Source organism: Typopeltis vanoorti, chromosome 6 (genome assembly GCF_054136105.1).
Source record: "Typopeltis vanoorti isolate ZY-2024b chromosome 6, IOZ_Tvanoo_1.0, whole genome shotgun sequence".
Taxonomy (NCBI): Eukaryota; Metazoa; Arthropoda; class Arachnida; order Uropygi; family Thelyphonidae; genus Typopeltis; species Typopeltis vanoorti.
Genome location: NC_143554.1, coordinates 80,543,469 through 80,560,118, shown reverse-complemented (window position 1 = coordinate 80,560,118; position 16,650 = coordinate 80,543,469). Strand labels below are relative to the sequence as shown.

Below are 16,650 nucleotides of genomic sequence, written 5' to 3'. Positions count from 1 at the left end.
AAAGATTTGTTAAACACTTATTAGAAGAGCAAAACGAATTTAGAGAGGATCGCTCATGTATTGATTCAGTCTTATAAAACAGTTAATCGAAAAACAGAGAGAATTCAACCTTAATACCAATATCCCATTCATAGAGTAAGAAAAGCCTTTGATCTTACTGTTTGAAGTATAGTTAAAATTGATAATAAAAGTAATTGATAATATATATGAATATAATGCTGTAACAATAAAAACCAATGATACACCTATAGAATGGACAAATATATATGAATGAACTTTACAAACAATAGGTAATTATAGAAGAAAATGGATTCAACACGTGAAAAGAATGTTACCGAACAGGCTACAATACCGAAATAAATAAAAATAAAAAAAAAGAAAAATAGAAAAAAAAATTACCTTAAATATTCGCCTTAAACGAAATATGGGAAATGAATTTAACGAATAAAATAAGTAAATTATAATTAATTCTTAAAAACGATATATATATATATATATATATATATATACAGGGTGTTCGGGATAAATTTGACATATTTATAATTAATTATATTTTTCCGTAAGTTACATGTATTAACACACACTTCTCTTCATTTAAAAGTTTGGACCCTTCTTCATTCATATACAAGATGTCAGAAAGGATGGATAGCTGGAACCCACCTGAATCATGGAAGAGAATAACTTGTATCATGATGATTCGTGCCCGCCATCAAAATAAGGATATTACGACTGCTGCCCAATGCTCCCTGAATACAGTAAAAACAATCAGGCATGAACTAGAGACTTGCAATGGTGACTACGAGGATGTAGCAAGAAGAAAGATCCCTAGCAGACGATCTGATTGCGTTCGTACAGCAGAATTCCTCGCAAATCTGCAGGAACAGGTGTTGAAGAACCCTGGCATTGGAATTCGGGCTTTGTTCGTGGAGTTGCTAACTGTAGTCAAGCCCTGGATAACAAGGGTAGCCAATGGTAGGCCGTATGTATGGCAGCAGGATTCGGCCCCTTGCCACACCTCTGGGAAAAGTCAAAAATGGTTGTCTGAAAATTTCTACGACTTCACCAGTCCAAATGTTTGGCCTCCAAACTCCCCAGACCTTAACCCCATGGATTATTTTGTATGGGGCGCAGTTGAAAAAGACACCAATCGCACTTCCAGTAATACAAAAGCCCAGTTAATGGATAAAATTAAAACAGTTTTTGCGGCCCTTCCCAGGGAGACTGTAGCATCAGCTTGTTCGAGGTTCCGAAGCAGAATTGAAGCTGTGATCGATGCTAATGGTGGTTATTTTGAGTAAATCTTGTTGATAGTATTGTAATTAACTCTGCCTGTAATGTTTTTTTGTCAATTCATTAAATTTAATAGATACAAAGAAGATTTTCTTTTTCCTTACGAAACTGTCAAATTTATCCCGAACACCCTGTATATATATATAGTGTTTATTACAATTGAAATGAGATTGCGCACATTTTTATGCTAAAGATAAATTAGTCTATAATATAATTTCAGTCATTGTAATTCAGTTAATAAGATATCTTGATTAAAATATATATCGTTCTAAAAATATATTATTATAAAATAGATTTCTTTACTGAAAATTAATATTTTTTTAAAAAAATAGTAAATATACAAAACACCTATTTTAAATTTGCTTAATTAATATATATATTTTGGCTCAATCGATAACTTGACCTTGTTGAACCTCAACCAACCTCGTGGAATATCGACCGTAAGATGCGGTGATTCATTCACTCAATCCAATACCATTGGAGGGTAATGGATGGCAATGCTTGTAGCCAATGAAGTTCTAACTGAGGTTCGGCTATTGCTGTTACCCTCCTGCCATGATCAGGGCTTTAATAGCTCAATAATACCTTATCCCTACACTGTCCTCTACAGATAACGGGGAAGATGAAAAGCATTCTTGCTTCGCCCCTTTAAGCCAGTCCTTATAAGGACTAACTTGACCTTCGGAGGAGAGGAGTTCTTTTCAGAACTTCCAGGGTAACGAATGGCAATGCTGTAGCCAATGAAGTTTTCACTGAGGCTCGGCTATTGCCGTTACCCAGCCATGTTACCTAGAGCTTTTAGCTCAATAACACCCCATCCACAGAGATTTTCTTCATTCAGATGACGGGATAAAGAGTCAAGGACTCAGTCCATCTCCCAGTTCTTTTAAGAACTTGACCCCTAGAAGTATGATAGTGTTATAAATCCTTACGATCAGTATTCTATTAATCTGAATTAATATTAATCCTTGAGAGCAGTTTTCTTATATCTTGTATTCTATTAATATGAATAATTTCATCTTACTATTCTTCCTATTTGCTTACTGCTACTACACTATTTACCAATAATTGTCCGGACACTTTAGCAATTTCAATTGATACCAGAAAGCGACCCTAATATCGGGATGTCCACCTTTGGCTTTGATCACCTCCCGCACCCTTTGAGGGAAGTTTTCCATTAATGTGCAGCAGATATCATTAGAATTTGTCCCCATTCCTCCATGAAAGTAGTAGTGAGTTCAGCGACAGATCGAGGGCGTGCTGCTCTGGACCTCAATTTCCGCTTCAAATCGTCCCACTGGTATTCTGTTGGGTTGAGGTCAGGACTCTGCACAGGCCAGGGCAGTCATTTAACACCTATCTCTTCATACGTAACAGTTGCAGCTTTGTGGCATGGGGTATTGTCGTCTTGATAGTAACACGGGTCTGTTCCATAAAACCTCCACAGTGTAGGCAGCACCATTATCCAGAATATCAACGTATTCAGCTGCCTTCATGGAACCACAGTGGTCCCACTCCAAACCAGCTGAATGCACCCCACACCATTACTCCTCCACCACCAAACTTTACTGTGGGTACAACACACTGTTGTAACAAGCGTTCACTAGGCTGCCTTCACACCCTGCCATTAGACAGGAAACAGGCGAACCTTGATTAATCGCTCAAGAGTGCCGTTTTCCACTGGTCAAGGGCGTGTGAACTTCTCCACTTCACAAGCTATTTACACCAAGACAGATGAGTCCCCTTGTTCATTGTGATGTTTGGCTTGCATGCCAGACCTCTTCCGTATAACCCCAATAAATGGAGTTCTTTCTTTTCGTACAGTATTAGTACTCACCATGGTGTTTATAATAAATTTAGTTTAATCCTTTATCCAAGTGTGAGCAAACAGAGTTTGCGCCTGAAAATAACTTCACGACTGAGGCAAGGTGGCGCCTCTGTTGGCAAATCGTAGCAAAGGTGGACCAAGACTCATCACTCCTTGTCTCAGTATCTCCTACCATGTAAAGCACATCTCCTTGCGGACATGTATAATGCTATGCGTTAAGGGCAGGGCCACTACCCAGACCGATTTCGACCTTTTGCCAACAGAGGCACCACCTTGCCTCAGTCCTGAAGATATTTTAAGGCGCAAACTTTGTTTGCTCACACTTGGATAAAGGATTAAACTAAATTTATTATAGTCTAATCAAGTGCAAAATAAACTTCCAACATATTTCTCCAAATCCAGAGTAATTTAATAATAAGGTGGTACACCGATTGGCAACTCATGTAGGTAAATATGACCTCTCCATTGCTTGTACCTTAGTGTTACCGGATTGAGGTATTGGAGGCAATACATTCAATCCAATGCCCTTGGAGGGTAATGGATGGCAATGCTGTAGCTAATGAAGTTCTAACTGAGGCGCGGCTATTGCTGTTACCCTCCTGCCATGATCAGAGCTTTAATAGCTCAATAACACCTTATCCATACACTGTCCTCTACAGATAACGGGGAAGATGAAAAGCATTCTTGCTTCGCCCCTTTAAGCCAGTCCTTATAAGGACTTAGTGTTACCGGAAGAGGATGAGTTTTCGGTAGAAGAAAAACTCATCCTGGGAGGGTAATGGATGGCAATGCTGTAGCCAATGAAGTTCTAACTGAGGCTCGGCTATTGCTGTTACCCTCCTGCCATGATTAGAGCTTTAATAGCTCAACACCTTATCCCTACACTGTCCTCTACAGATAACGGGGAAGATGAAAAGCATTCTTGCTTCGCCCCTTTAAGCCAGTCCTTATAAGGACTATAGGGTCCTCCTTAGTGTCACCATTTCTGGGTCTGCCTCCCACTGAGGGAGACCTCAATAAAGGTCGAAACCGGTCTGGGTAGTGGCCCTTCCCTTAATGCATAGTATTATACATGTCCACAAGGAGATGTGCTTTGCATGGGGGGGGGGGAGATACTGAGATAAGGAGTGATGAGAGCTTGGTCCACCTTTGCTACGAGTTGCCAACAGAGGCCCCACCTTGCCTCAGTCCTGATGATATTTTCAGGCGCAAACTTTGCTCACACTTGGATAAAGGATTAAACAAAATTTATTATCGTCTAACCAAGTGCAAAATAAACTTCCATCGCCATGGTGTTACTGGCGCTCTGGAACTCACCACGGATGGTCTGTACCGATTGCAGCCGGTTTTCGGTGACACCCTGTTAGTCATTTTCGGTGGCCTCCCTGGGTGGTTTCCTGCACTAGTGATACCAGAACGTCTCCATTTGTTGATCACATTACCAAACGTTGATTTGGGAAGCTCCAGTTGAGCGGCAATGGCACATATAGACATACCACCAAGGTGACTGCCCACGATCACACCTCTCTCGAAGTCACTGAGTTTACTTCTTGTTGTCATACCACCAGCATTCAACTGCTAATGAAAACTCTTCTTCCTACTATCTGTACACCGATTTTTATGTTATTAACAAACACTTGGAATGTTCCATAACTTCAAATAACAGAGGGTATCCGGATAAATATTTGTAGATAGTGTATGTGTCTCTTTTCTACAGTTGGAGTAGGTAGAATAATAAACCAATACTGGATACCCAAACCGATTAAAACCGTACATTTTAGCAAGTTATTAAACCAGTAATCTTTCATCCCATCCTCATAGTCAGATGTATCATCTCTAAAGATATAGTTAACTAGTTTCGTCTTAAAATGACTTTGTAAAATGGACATATGTAGGGTAGATATTAGAAGTCTTTTATGGAATAAATAAAAATAGACGGAAGAAAATTATCCTTAAATTCCAAAGCGATGTTAACGTCTATCACAATATGTAATGTATAAGTAAGAACTTGCATTTTCATTATGGAGATTCGCATTTTAGTGTCGTATATGAAACTTCGCTCAGCTTGACGGATTTTAATATAAATTAGGATTCTTACCAAAATCTGTTGGGAGACATCTCAATTTTCCCTTCAGTCTGATCATTTTTAGTGGTAAAGGATTCGAAAAGATAGTGTTCATGGTGCATAACTTAAACCAAAGATGATTTAGATCTAATTTCTTGGTAATGAATGACACCTGGGACAAAAATACTTTTTTTTATGACAGTATTACTGTGATGAGTAGTCGGAGTATTACAACCCAAAGCATTATTTGAATTTCGTACTTCGGAAGATGCGAGTTCGATGAGTCTGTTTACTGAGTATTTCTATATTCATGAAAAATAATGAAACTGAATCGTCTATCTTTTGAAGAATTATTATTAGCGATGATTTCGGTGTGCGAAGTTGATAGGATCTAATCTAATTCATCTGATCTAGAAACAAATAGATTATTTGATATTTAAATATACATAAATGGATTGTTTTATATGATCTCGATACAATTCACTCAGTCGCATGTTTGCAATTTCAACATTCTAAAACTGTTCTGTTTACGGCTAAACGTTCATATTAGTTGACTGAATATATTGAAGAACGATCACGGAAGCTGTTTAAATAAACAGAAACTATAAACCTAAACAGAAATTCGACACTCTTCGCCCTCTCGATCATTGGAAGAACTATGGAACCCATAAAAAATGCTGTGTAGTTAGATGAGCTCTTCATGACCTTGTAACATAAACTCGAGGATGTCTGCAGGTCATTCCAGTATCAATAGTTTCAAAAAGCAGAAATTTCAGATGAAGATGAGGAGGAAGAGGAGAATATTGGCATTTTTCGATGATATTGGGGAATCCATATTGTCCCTTGGCACAGCACGTAACTCTAATAAATGGAATGTTCTCTTTGATACATGCAAAAGTAACACTGCCATAATGATAATGTTTATTCTTCTGTGCTCATCGTCCATACTATAGGTATAAAAGAGTTATAAAAAAAAGAAACATTTTAAAGGGTTTTCGAAGACGAAATGGAAGCCAGCTATATTTGCAGATTATATTTGTCTTAAATCAGGAAATGCTTTAAAATCAGTTTATAAATGGCGAGCACAACACCAACGAAATGAAATATACTTGGCTTTAATTTCTTTCAGACGTGTTGACAGTTTTTTTTTTTTTTTTAATTTCATTAAAAACATAATTTCAATGCAGGAAAAATAAAATAGACACTTTCCTTTTCTTAAAATGAACAATTATTTATTAAACTTTCAAAACAGAATTTATAGAAACATTTAACCGAAAACAAAGCTTCGCAACGTACGATATATAAATCTATAGTTTACGTTTTCTTACCTGGTATGCACTTGTGATGTTCAGTTGATGGAAAACAGGCACGTAGAGATAAGCCGTAGCTGGAATTACCGTCAGGAACGAAAAAAGAATCACCACATACGATGTACCGAATTGGAACACTTCAGAAGGAGTTCCCAAAAGGGTAATGGCTGACATAAAACTCGCTAACACAGACATAGAAACCGGGAAAACACTCATTGATCTTCCTCCCATTAGAAAATTTTGACTGTTCGATGATTTCCTATCCTTAATACCATAAAATATTCCGATTCCTCCTGAAATGGCTAACATAAGAGCAAAGACGACATAATCAGCCACTGAGAAAACAGATTTAATTTCACTGCCCATACTGGTAATATTTTGTTTGGCTATTTTCACTAAAATACGACAAAAAAAAATCGTTTGGCAATATCCAATTAGGCTAAATTAGTTTTCAAATTTCATTTGATTTTTTTATCGTCTGCTCATACGATTGTAATTCCAATAGTAGCAAACGGAGCTCTTTCGATGAAAATAAGGAAATATAATTTCGAGAGTGCTTCCGAATTACTCTCCAATCCATAAATTAAAACTAAACTACATGTACTTCACAGTGAAGCGTTTCCGCTTGTACTGCAGTACTTCTGATTCCAGTTATTTCAAAAGTGAACTTCGACTACTAGATGAATGTTCGGACTTGCGAAAAAAAACAGTTCATTATTTATTTGTTGTCCGAGATAGACAGTAGATACGCTTGTTTGTAAGATATTTATTGCTAAGTTGATATGCGGTTTTGGGAAATTGTGTCATAATTCTCCGTTATGACGTCACTGACACGTGATATCCTCAGTAGCTGTGGATTTTAGAAGTTTGTGTGCATTGCTAGTCATGTTTGAAGAATAATAATTAAGGAAATATTATTCTTTTCATGATTTAAAATTCCTTACGAGAAACAGTAATCGCATACAAGCATGAACTTAAACTAATGTGAAGGTTAACAAGTGGTTTCAAATCCGGTTTTTCTTTTAAAATCACGGATCATTCTATTCGTTTATTATTTCGTCATTTGAAATTACAATGTAATGCAATGAACGTATTTAGGTAATTTTTATTTAGCAAACTTAATACTTAAGTACTCAATACTATATGTCAGATAACTAATATATAACAAATTTGTTATATTTGATAATGTTTTTGAATTAGATAATTATGAAACTTTGCATGCATAGCCAACTATTAGAGGTTATCTCAATGTCATATTACATCAGTTTTTACTTTTCGATGAAAAGTGGCGTGTCTAATTAGAAGAAATACGAGATGTGGAATGGCCTTAAAATATTTTTCAAAAAATTAAAAAAGATATATAAAATATGATCGAATATAAATAATATTTACTTATTAATTTCAAATAATTTAAAAATCGCTTCAAGTCTTTAAAATAGTTTTATTAATTTACAGGCACCAATAAATTATTTCAATATTGTATTATATCAAAGATCTGGAAAAGTGATATTGATATCTTTTATCTTTTATCTTTTACGAAGTCAAGGGTAGTGGTATATTTGTGTATATATCATTTACTATCTTTTACTAAGTCAAAGGTAGTGGTATTTGTGTATAATGAATTTCTTTCCACGTTTGAAGTTCCAAAAGGGATAATTTTCTGAAATATTTTAACCGTAAATGAAATAATAACCTATCCTTCATATATCCTTCATATATATATATATTCTCTCGTGAGGAGAATTACTCATAGAAGCTAAATATTATTAAATCGTATGCTAGATTCCATCAGAGGCCAATAAAGAGCATGCAAAAAGAAATTCAACTTATTTATTTATTTTTTTATTTGCTCTGCTTTTAACATGACATGCTGATAACAATCGTGATATCTTGGTACATAAATTGCGGCAGCTTATCTTTATTGACTATTGCCACCGCTTCTTTTTCTTAGGACAGGTTCCAGAAAAGAGATTCCAAAACATGATTTCTTTTTTAAAAAATTTAATTATTATTATTATTATTATTATTATTATTATTATTATTATTATTATTATTATTATTATTATTATTATTATTATTATGAGTTCTAAATTTCGCCAGCAAGTGAATGCTAATAAACTGGCAGTCTAGTGAATTATTTCATAGATACATCGTTCTACTAGCATAAGATTTATTTTTTAAAAATCAGCTTTTGTGACAGTATGCTATAAGCTAATTATACACTCATGAACCGAAACATTATGACTGTCCAGTATGTTTCCGGCCATCCAGAGACTGTACAATTGGCTGAAAACAGACCAGTTGTGTGGTATCCTTTTATGGGGGATTGTTCTCATTTACATATCACGGTCCTCTCATTCCCAGTGAACAGAACGTGGCCACTGATTCTTACCTGGGGATTGTTTTGGACCTGGTATTGTCTTACATGTTGACAGTGTGATCCAATGGCTCTGTCCTCCTCCAGCAGGACAACGCGCCTGTCAAAAGGCACACATTGTGCAAAAAGTACGGTTCAAAAGCATTCCGTGTACTCTTCTGGCTACCTAATTTTCCTGATTTGAATTCCATCAAAGATGTGTGGGATTATGTGAAATACAGAATCAGCTGGTGCTTCGCTCGGTCGCCGATCCGGGACGTTTTCTGTCTAGTTGATCCAGAATACCTCATGACACTTTCTGTGGTCTAGAGGAGTCAATAACAAGACGGATGCAAGCGATTATCCGGCTAAAGGAGGCTCAACACGTTACTAGGTAGGTAGTTATAATGTTTTGGCTCATGAATGTATTATGTAGATCACTTTGACAGGAGAGGGAAGATCTACTATGCGAAAAATAGCTTTATGCAATTTATTATGTGCACCAATATAGTTTTCCGATAATTTATGACTAATCTTGGCTCTGTGTTTTTTTTCCTTCAAAACTTAGCTCGAGTTATTAATTGGTTTGGAGATAGTTGACACGGGTATATAATTGTAATCAGAACTTTATGATTCTGGATTTTTCTTGGTCCTTTCTATTTCTATTTTTATTTATTTTTTGCCAAGTCTTCTTGATTTCTGTAACCTTAATTTAGTTAACTTAGTTGAATAAGATGACCATCTGAAATTCAAAAAAATGCAAAATGGTGGTAAAAATGTTAGCTTTTCCAACTGTATGAAATTTAGTTCATGAGATTCGGTATTTACGATCGCTGTAACAAAAGTCTTTAATTCCTTAGTTGAGGTTAACTCCACATACGTTATCGAGAAAATATGTGACAAAACCATGGAAAATGTCGCAAGGTAATAAATAACTTCTTTCCGCCTTGAAGGAATTTAAGTGATTTTAAATTTAAAGTTTGGAATCTCCTCTAAAAATGACGGAAAAATAATTTCAGATCGCGCGAGAAGGCACATTCTGTGTGCGTGTGCGTGTGTGTGTGTGTGTGTGTGTGTGTGTGTGTGTGTGTGTGTGTGTGTGTGTGTGTGTGTGTGTGTGTGTGTGTGTGTGTGTGTGTGTGTGTGTGTGTGTGTGTGTGTGTGTGTGTGTGTGTGTGTGTGTGTGTGTGTGTGTGTGTGATCAAGACCAATAAGACAAAATATACGGTTGCTTGCTGTTACACTGGAGTTCCAGTAAAAAAAAAGAAAATGCTGTGGAGGGTATATAAGGAGAAAGGTAACCACCAAACTCATGAAAAGTACAAGATCACCCTTCTAGCATCAGGCAAGAAGGACGACCAGCATGGTAAGGAAGGCAAAATCAGATTACGAGAAAAAACTAACCGAGCCGGCTAAAGGAAATCCCAGAGTTCTTTCATTATGTGGCAAGTAAGACGAAGAATGACTATGGAAGAATAACCTTAATGAGTGACGATGGTGACGAGGAGACAGAAGCGGTGAGTGACCACTTGGCAAGGGTACATCCTAGTGAGATTACTGCTTTAACCCCCGTGACAGACACTGATGTGGAAACAGAGGTGATGAACTGGAGGTTCTTAGGGTATTGCAGAATCTCAATGTAAATACAGCTGTGGGATTATCAGTCCGGATTTTGCGAGAATGTGCAAGGGAACTGGCAATGCCTTTTGACTAGGCTCTTTGATTCAAATCTTAGCTCTGAGAGAGTTTCAAGTGAGTGGAAAGAGGGCAAAACAATCCCTTTGCATAATAGAGGTTCTAAGACTCCAGTAGCAAATTATAGACCAATCACTATCTAAGGCGCGGTGGTAAAAGTGATGGAAAAATTAGTCAAAAAGAGAATTAAAGAATGTGTCAATAAGAATATGTTACTCTATGAACGGCAACATGGCTTTGTGCAGGGTTGGTCATGCTTTACTACTTTACGAACTTTTTTTATAATAGAGCGACAGCTTTGATAGATAAACAAAATGACTACGCGATGATTCTGGTGGACTTTGCAAAAGCATATGACTGAATACCATATGAAACTCTGTTACGCAAATTGAAACAAATGAAGATGGATGTGACACTAGTTATGTGGATAAGAGGATGGCTGCTGGACAGGTATCAAAAAGTGATATACAGAGGAACAGAATCGAGGCAAAAACAGGTGACTAGTGCTGTGCCACTAGGTTTAATGCTGGGACCATTGCTGTTTAATTTGTACATAAATGATATAGGAAATAACCTGAAAGGAAATATTCAGTTGTTTGCTAATGATGTGAAATTAGGTAGAGTAATAGTCAGTCAAGGGGATGTGGAGAACTTGCAGGACGATTTAAATAGATTGTCAGTGTGGACAAAAGTTAATGGGTGTCAGTTTAATGCCGAGAAATGTAAAGTTATGCATTTTAGGATAAACAGATTACAAACTGTTTACTACCACAGTTTGTAATCTGTTAACTTTAACTGTAAAATTTAACTCTACCACAAATAGAGTTACATTTTAGAACATATTGCTAAGTTTGCTATGATAGCCCATAAAATTACTTGGTTATTAAAGAACACACTAACAAGGAGAGATAAGCAATTTGCTATTTGTCTTTATAAGGTCTTGATACGTCCACATCTGCATTACTGTGCTCAAGTCTGGTCCTCTGGGTTTCTTGAGGGATGTGGAAGCAGTGAGAAGATTCAGAGGTGAGTGACCAAGATGGTGAATGGTCTTTGGAATGTTTCCTATGAGGATAGATTGGAGGTGTGTGGACCATAGAAGTTCTTTGATAGGCAAAAAAGAGGGAATAGAAACATTTAAGGATTTTTATAGGATTGGTGAAGGGGAAAGTTTTCAACACTTGTCTAGAGGGGTTAGAACAAGAGGTTATCCATGGAAGTTGAATAACGGTGTGTTTAGTGGGGGGGGGTGTTAGGACTAGAATTTTCGCTTGGAGAGTTGTGAATGGGTGGAATGGGTGGCCAGAGTCAGTCAAGAGTGTTTTTTTTTTTCTGTTAATGGGTTCAAGGAGAGGTACGATAGATCGTGTGGATAGTTTGGGTCTCCTGCGATGAGTCTTTGGACCCCATGGAGGTGCCCGTACAACAACAACAATAGTGATATTCACTTTTTTATTTTGATGAGATCATTGTTTGTGGCAAAACTATTCAGGGGAATGTAATATATCTTAATAATATTAAAAAAGAGCATCCATACGTCACTCTGAATCTACGATGCCCTATGGCTGAAGAGAGAGAGAGAGAGAGAGAGATATTTCGGTACGAATACCATTTAGTACAGAAAATACGTTTCTAAGGGTCTTTAACTGAAGATGAATTAGGAAAACCAGCCGCAAAATGTATGGAGTTTACCTACACACAGTAGCACGCGTTGTAAATAGAATTAACCCTATCGCAACGTTAATTAATGTTCTATAACGCCAATATAGTTGACCGTGCTGGACATTTCGTCTTTTCCTATACTTGTTAAACCCATTGAATCTAATACCATAAAAAGAAAATGAAAATGATATCAAACACAATTTGTAAACTACGCATAAGCGAGACCGACCCTTGGTTCAGTTGCTTTGATAATGAATGACGTTTCCATATAGGAATGTTATTGAGAAATGCATGTGCATTGGCATTATCTCCGATTATTTCTATACCTGTTTTGTTTTGTTTTGTTCTGTGATAACTATACTAGTTTGACGTACCAAGGGGTTTCAAAAATTTACGTCACATGCATTCTCCTGTGAAGATATTTTTTATTTTGACATAGATACCATAAGTCGACTTTGGTGAAGATTATTTTATCAAAAAGATTAGCCAAATATATTCATGCATGCTTCTCTCCGATAACAGAGAAAATGAACGTTCAAGTGTTGTTAGCCCGAAAGCGGCAGGATGTAGCAATGGAGGGAATTGTGTGACGAATGACTAGCTTTAAATAACTTAGTGTGGTACACGGGACGGTCGTGCATAGGCACTGTGGAACTGCAGCACCCCCAATTTTTCTCGATATATAAATATATTTATTAATTTATTTATATTTGCTTGTAATATTTAATTTTATCATCAACAATCCTATCCAATTCTCTTATTTTGTATAAAAAATAATAAAAATCCATCTTGTAGCACTTGTGAGGGAGAAGGACGCTAGCAGCACTGTGCTTACCACAGTGTCATATTGCTACGCGCGCAAACATATGCACGCCATAGCGAGATGCGAGGTATTAGCGTAATGAGGCACTGTCCGTCGCGCAGTTCCACTGTTGTTTATATGCATGCAGTTTGCGCCAGTAGTAGAGTGTTCGTAGTGCTTGTCGTTTTTACTCAGTTAAATATTTGGACATTACAATTAAATCCTTTAATTGTAATGTCCAAAAATGGAATGGATTTTATTTTTAAGTAATTTTGAATTATACTAAACTGTATAATTTTATCGATAATAAACGATATTTTTTCATGAAATATGTTTTCATCAAAACAAGAAGAATATATTTTAGTTTTAAGTAATTTTGAATTATACCAAACCGTATAATTTTATCGATAATAAATAATATTTTTTCATTTTTATTTATTTATTTTTTTTTAATTTTTACCATAATTTTGATATTTTACCCAAACACGTATACACACACTGTACTTACAGTGTCTATGTATGTTTCGAAAGTTGCAGCACCCCCACGATTTCAAGCCACGAGTCGCCACTGGTGGTACAGAAGCACCACATTATGATTCAGAAATACATTTGCCTTGATCTCCTTTGTTTATGGCATTGCCTTAATTTCTTATGTTGCACAGATGATTGTTATCAATCAGTTAAATGACAATCCAAATCGCCATTTAACATTAATGAAGCAATATTATTTAAAAATAAATTTAATTTAAAAATAAAGTTTTAAGCATAATCCTATACTGCGCATGTCGCGATTTTATATAATATATAAAATAAAAAAAGTTTCGTTAAAAATAACCTAATATTACGAAATTAAATATGTAGACGACGCCATACCTAATAATATTGTTGTAAAAAACAATTATTACTATTTTATCCTGGTTTTGCTATTTAAGTAAAGAGGGCGCTGCATTCTGCGTGAGTTGAAGGTTAGTGTTTTCAAATGAATTGAACATTTTGAGTTTTGAAGTTTCATTGTACAATTAATGAAATTGAAAAAAAGGTTTCAAATCATGTAAAAAGATCTACTAAATGCTATTTAATTATTATTTTTTAATTCGTCTATTGAAGAAAATTAGGTTTGAAACTTTCCCTGAATATCCAAGAGTGACTGTTATTACCAGTGCATTTTATGAGATGTGTGGCAACCTTGTTGCTAGTCAAATATACTGAAAAGAAGAGGGCGTTATAAAATCATTTTCCTCGAAATGCTTTCTTTCTCTCTCTCTCTCTCTCTCTCTCTCTCTCTCTCTCTCTCTCTCTCTGTTACTTATTTTATTTTTGTGTTATGTGCTAAAGGCGTTACGAATGTTTTTGTCTCATTTGACACAGCATTTAGAGGGCAACTCGTTGCGCCATCTTGCGAAGAAAACTAAAAATAATTATAATAACTGTGGACATGATGAAAAGTCTATTTTGTATCGACAATATATAAAATGTATAGTTAAAAAAACAGCTTTTTATTTTAAACATATCCTTTCAATTAAATTTCAATTTAAAGTAAATTCAATGGAAAATTTTTCACACCTGAAGGCTGCTTTCGCTTTAGAAATTAAACTCGAGTTCATAAAGCTACAAATTGTGATAATTATGACTGAATACATCGGAAAATGGTGAAGTTTTTCAATTGATATGTGATTCTTTGGTGTTGCTCCAAAAGTTGAACACACACAAAGCCATCACTATATTTGCCTCGCCGTTCAACACAGAAAACCAATTGTGGAATTTGCCTAGGTTCGACTCCCGTCTAAGATGCAACGAACCTTTATTAAAGATTTTCAGCTGAAGTTGAGTTAGATAGTTTAATGCACGGGAATGACAGATTCATTCTTTCTGAGAACGTTTTTTATAAATTGAATTATAGAATGTTTTTTATTCTATAAAACAGACAAACCGACCAAAATAACGCATCCAGGTAACATATAATGCACTAGCCTCACTATAACTGGTATGTGGACACTAATGATATTTTTTGAGGAATAAATATAAATAAATAATTTAATTTAATAGATCAGCTAACGTGTTTTTTTTCCCTTAAAATACTGGTAAGGACCACGAGTTCTAACTTACTTTTGAAGACTAGTAAGCAGCTAGCCTCCATTGTTGGCTAGTCACAGAATACTTGGCTGAACACTCTTAGTGATTTTAATCGTTATCTGGGCTGAAAGGTAAGGCAGATACTGCCGCCACTTCGCAGTTCATAACCCTAACACTATATATTATTCTCTGAAATAGCGTGAGTTCGGTCGATTTTAATGTTTATAAAAAGTAAGTACTTATGTGTTCAGGCCTTCGACATGTTCTGCGTTGCCATGGATTTATTAAAATGAAGGAATATTGATATTACTTATTAATAATATATTATTATATCATTTGTTCTAACGTGTCATATACGTCAAAGCACAGCCTGTAAGGTTGCTTTTATTGGGCGTTCAAAATTTGAAATAATCCTAGAAACACTTCTTGTATTTATTCTCCATTATAATTTAAATAAACATTTATTGTTATTTAGGTATTAAAAAACACTTACCTCATACGCACTTGTAATGTTCAACCGATGGTAAATAGGAACGTAGAGATATGCCGTAGCGGGAATTACCATCAAAAACGAAAATAGAATGATCACATACGAACCACCAAATTGGAACACTTCAGAAGGAGTTCCCAAAAGGGTAATAGCCGACATAAAACTCGCTAAGACAGACATAGACACTGGAAAAACACTCAGAGATCTTCCTCCCATTAGGAAATTTTGACTATTTGATGATTTTCTGTCCTTAATGCCATAAAATACTCCGATTCCTCCTGAAATGAGTAGTACAAGAGCAAACACAACATAATCAGCCACTGAAAAAACAGATTTAATTTCACTGCTCATATTTAAAATATTTCGTTTGGCTGTTTTCACTAAAAAACGACAAAAAATCGTTTGGCAATGTCCAATTAGGCTAATTTGTAATTATCAACTTTCTTTGGGAAGCTCTTTCTCGTTTGGCAATGTCCAATTAGGATAAATTCGTTTGACAATATTCAATTAGGCTAATTTGTAGTTATCAACTTTCGTTTGGTTTTTTTTTATCGTCTGCTCGTATGATTATAACTTGATTAGTAATAATGGAGGCTTTCTCTCAACGAAATAAGAGAATATGGGATTCCGGTTTTAATTAAAACCCACAGCACATATACTTCCTACCGAACAGCGGTCAGTTTCTTCACGAAGTCACTACTTTAAATGCCAGTTCTGTTGTGAGAGACAGAAAACCTAATTCGTTCGCTGCATATCACAATTACACAAAACCGTTTATCACAATATGATAAGCACTATTACGATATTCATATCGTATCCTCTATTAACGTCCATGACATCAACTATCTACGATAGTTACGGGTTTTAGTAGCAGCTCGTAGCACTGTTAACACAGCTGGAAGGCTAATTGAGGAAACATTCCTTCGTTTCGCGGGTTAATATTCCTTATAGAAACACATACATGAATGCATGAATCGTTTAGCCTAGCGTGAAGGCAAACAAGCGCTTTCAAATCCTGTTTTTCTGTTAATGCTCGTCTTTAACAGCGTTTTTTATTCGCAAAATGTGCTAAAGCATCT

General features: G+C 35.7%; 1 protein-coding gene across 2 annotated transcripts in view; it reads right to left on the bottom strand.

Moving 5' to 3' along the window:
• Positions 1–16,270, bottom strand: part of LOC150105627 (sodium-coupled monocarboxylate transporter 1-like) — a 91,993-nt gene extending 75,723 nt beyond the window's left edge. The window contains exon 1 of one of the 2 annotated variants that reach the window (XM_090394950.1): positions 15,575–16,270. In XM_090394950.1, the coding sequence (XP_090251076.1) occupies positions 15,575–15,922 (348 nt within the window). In that variant the 5' untranslated portion in view covers positions 15,923–16,270. Of the gene's footprint in view, positions 1–6,511; positions 7,119–15,574 lie in introns of those variants that run through there. The other variant, XM_090394951.1, reaches the window with a different exon arrangement.
• Between the last annotated feature and the right edge of the window lie 380 nt (positions 16,271–16,650).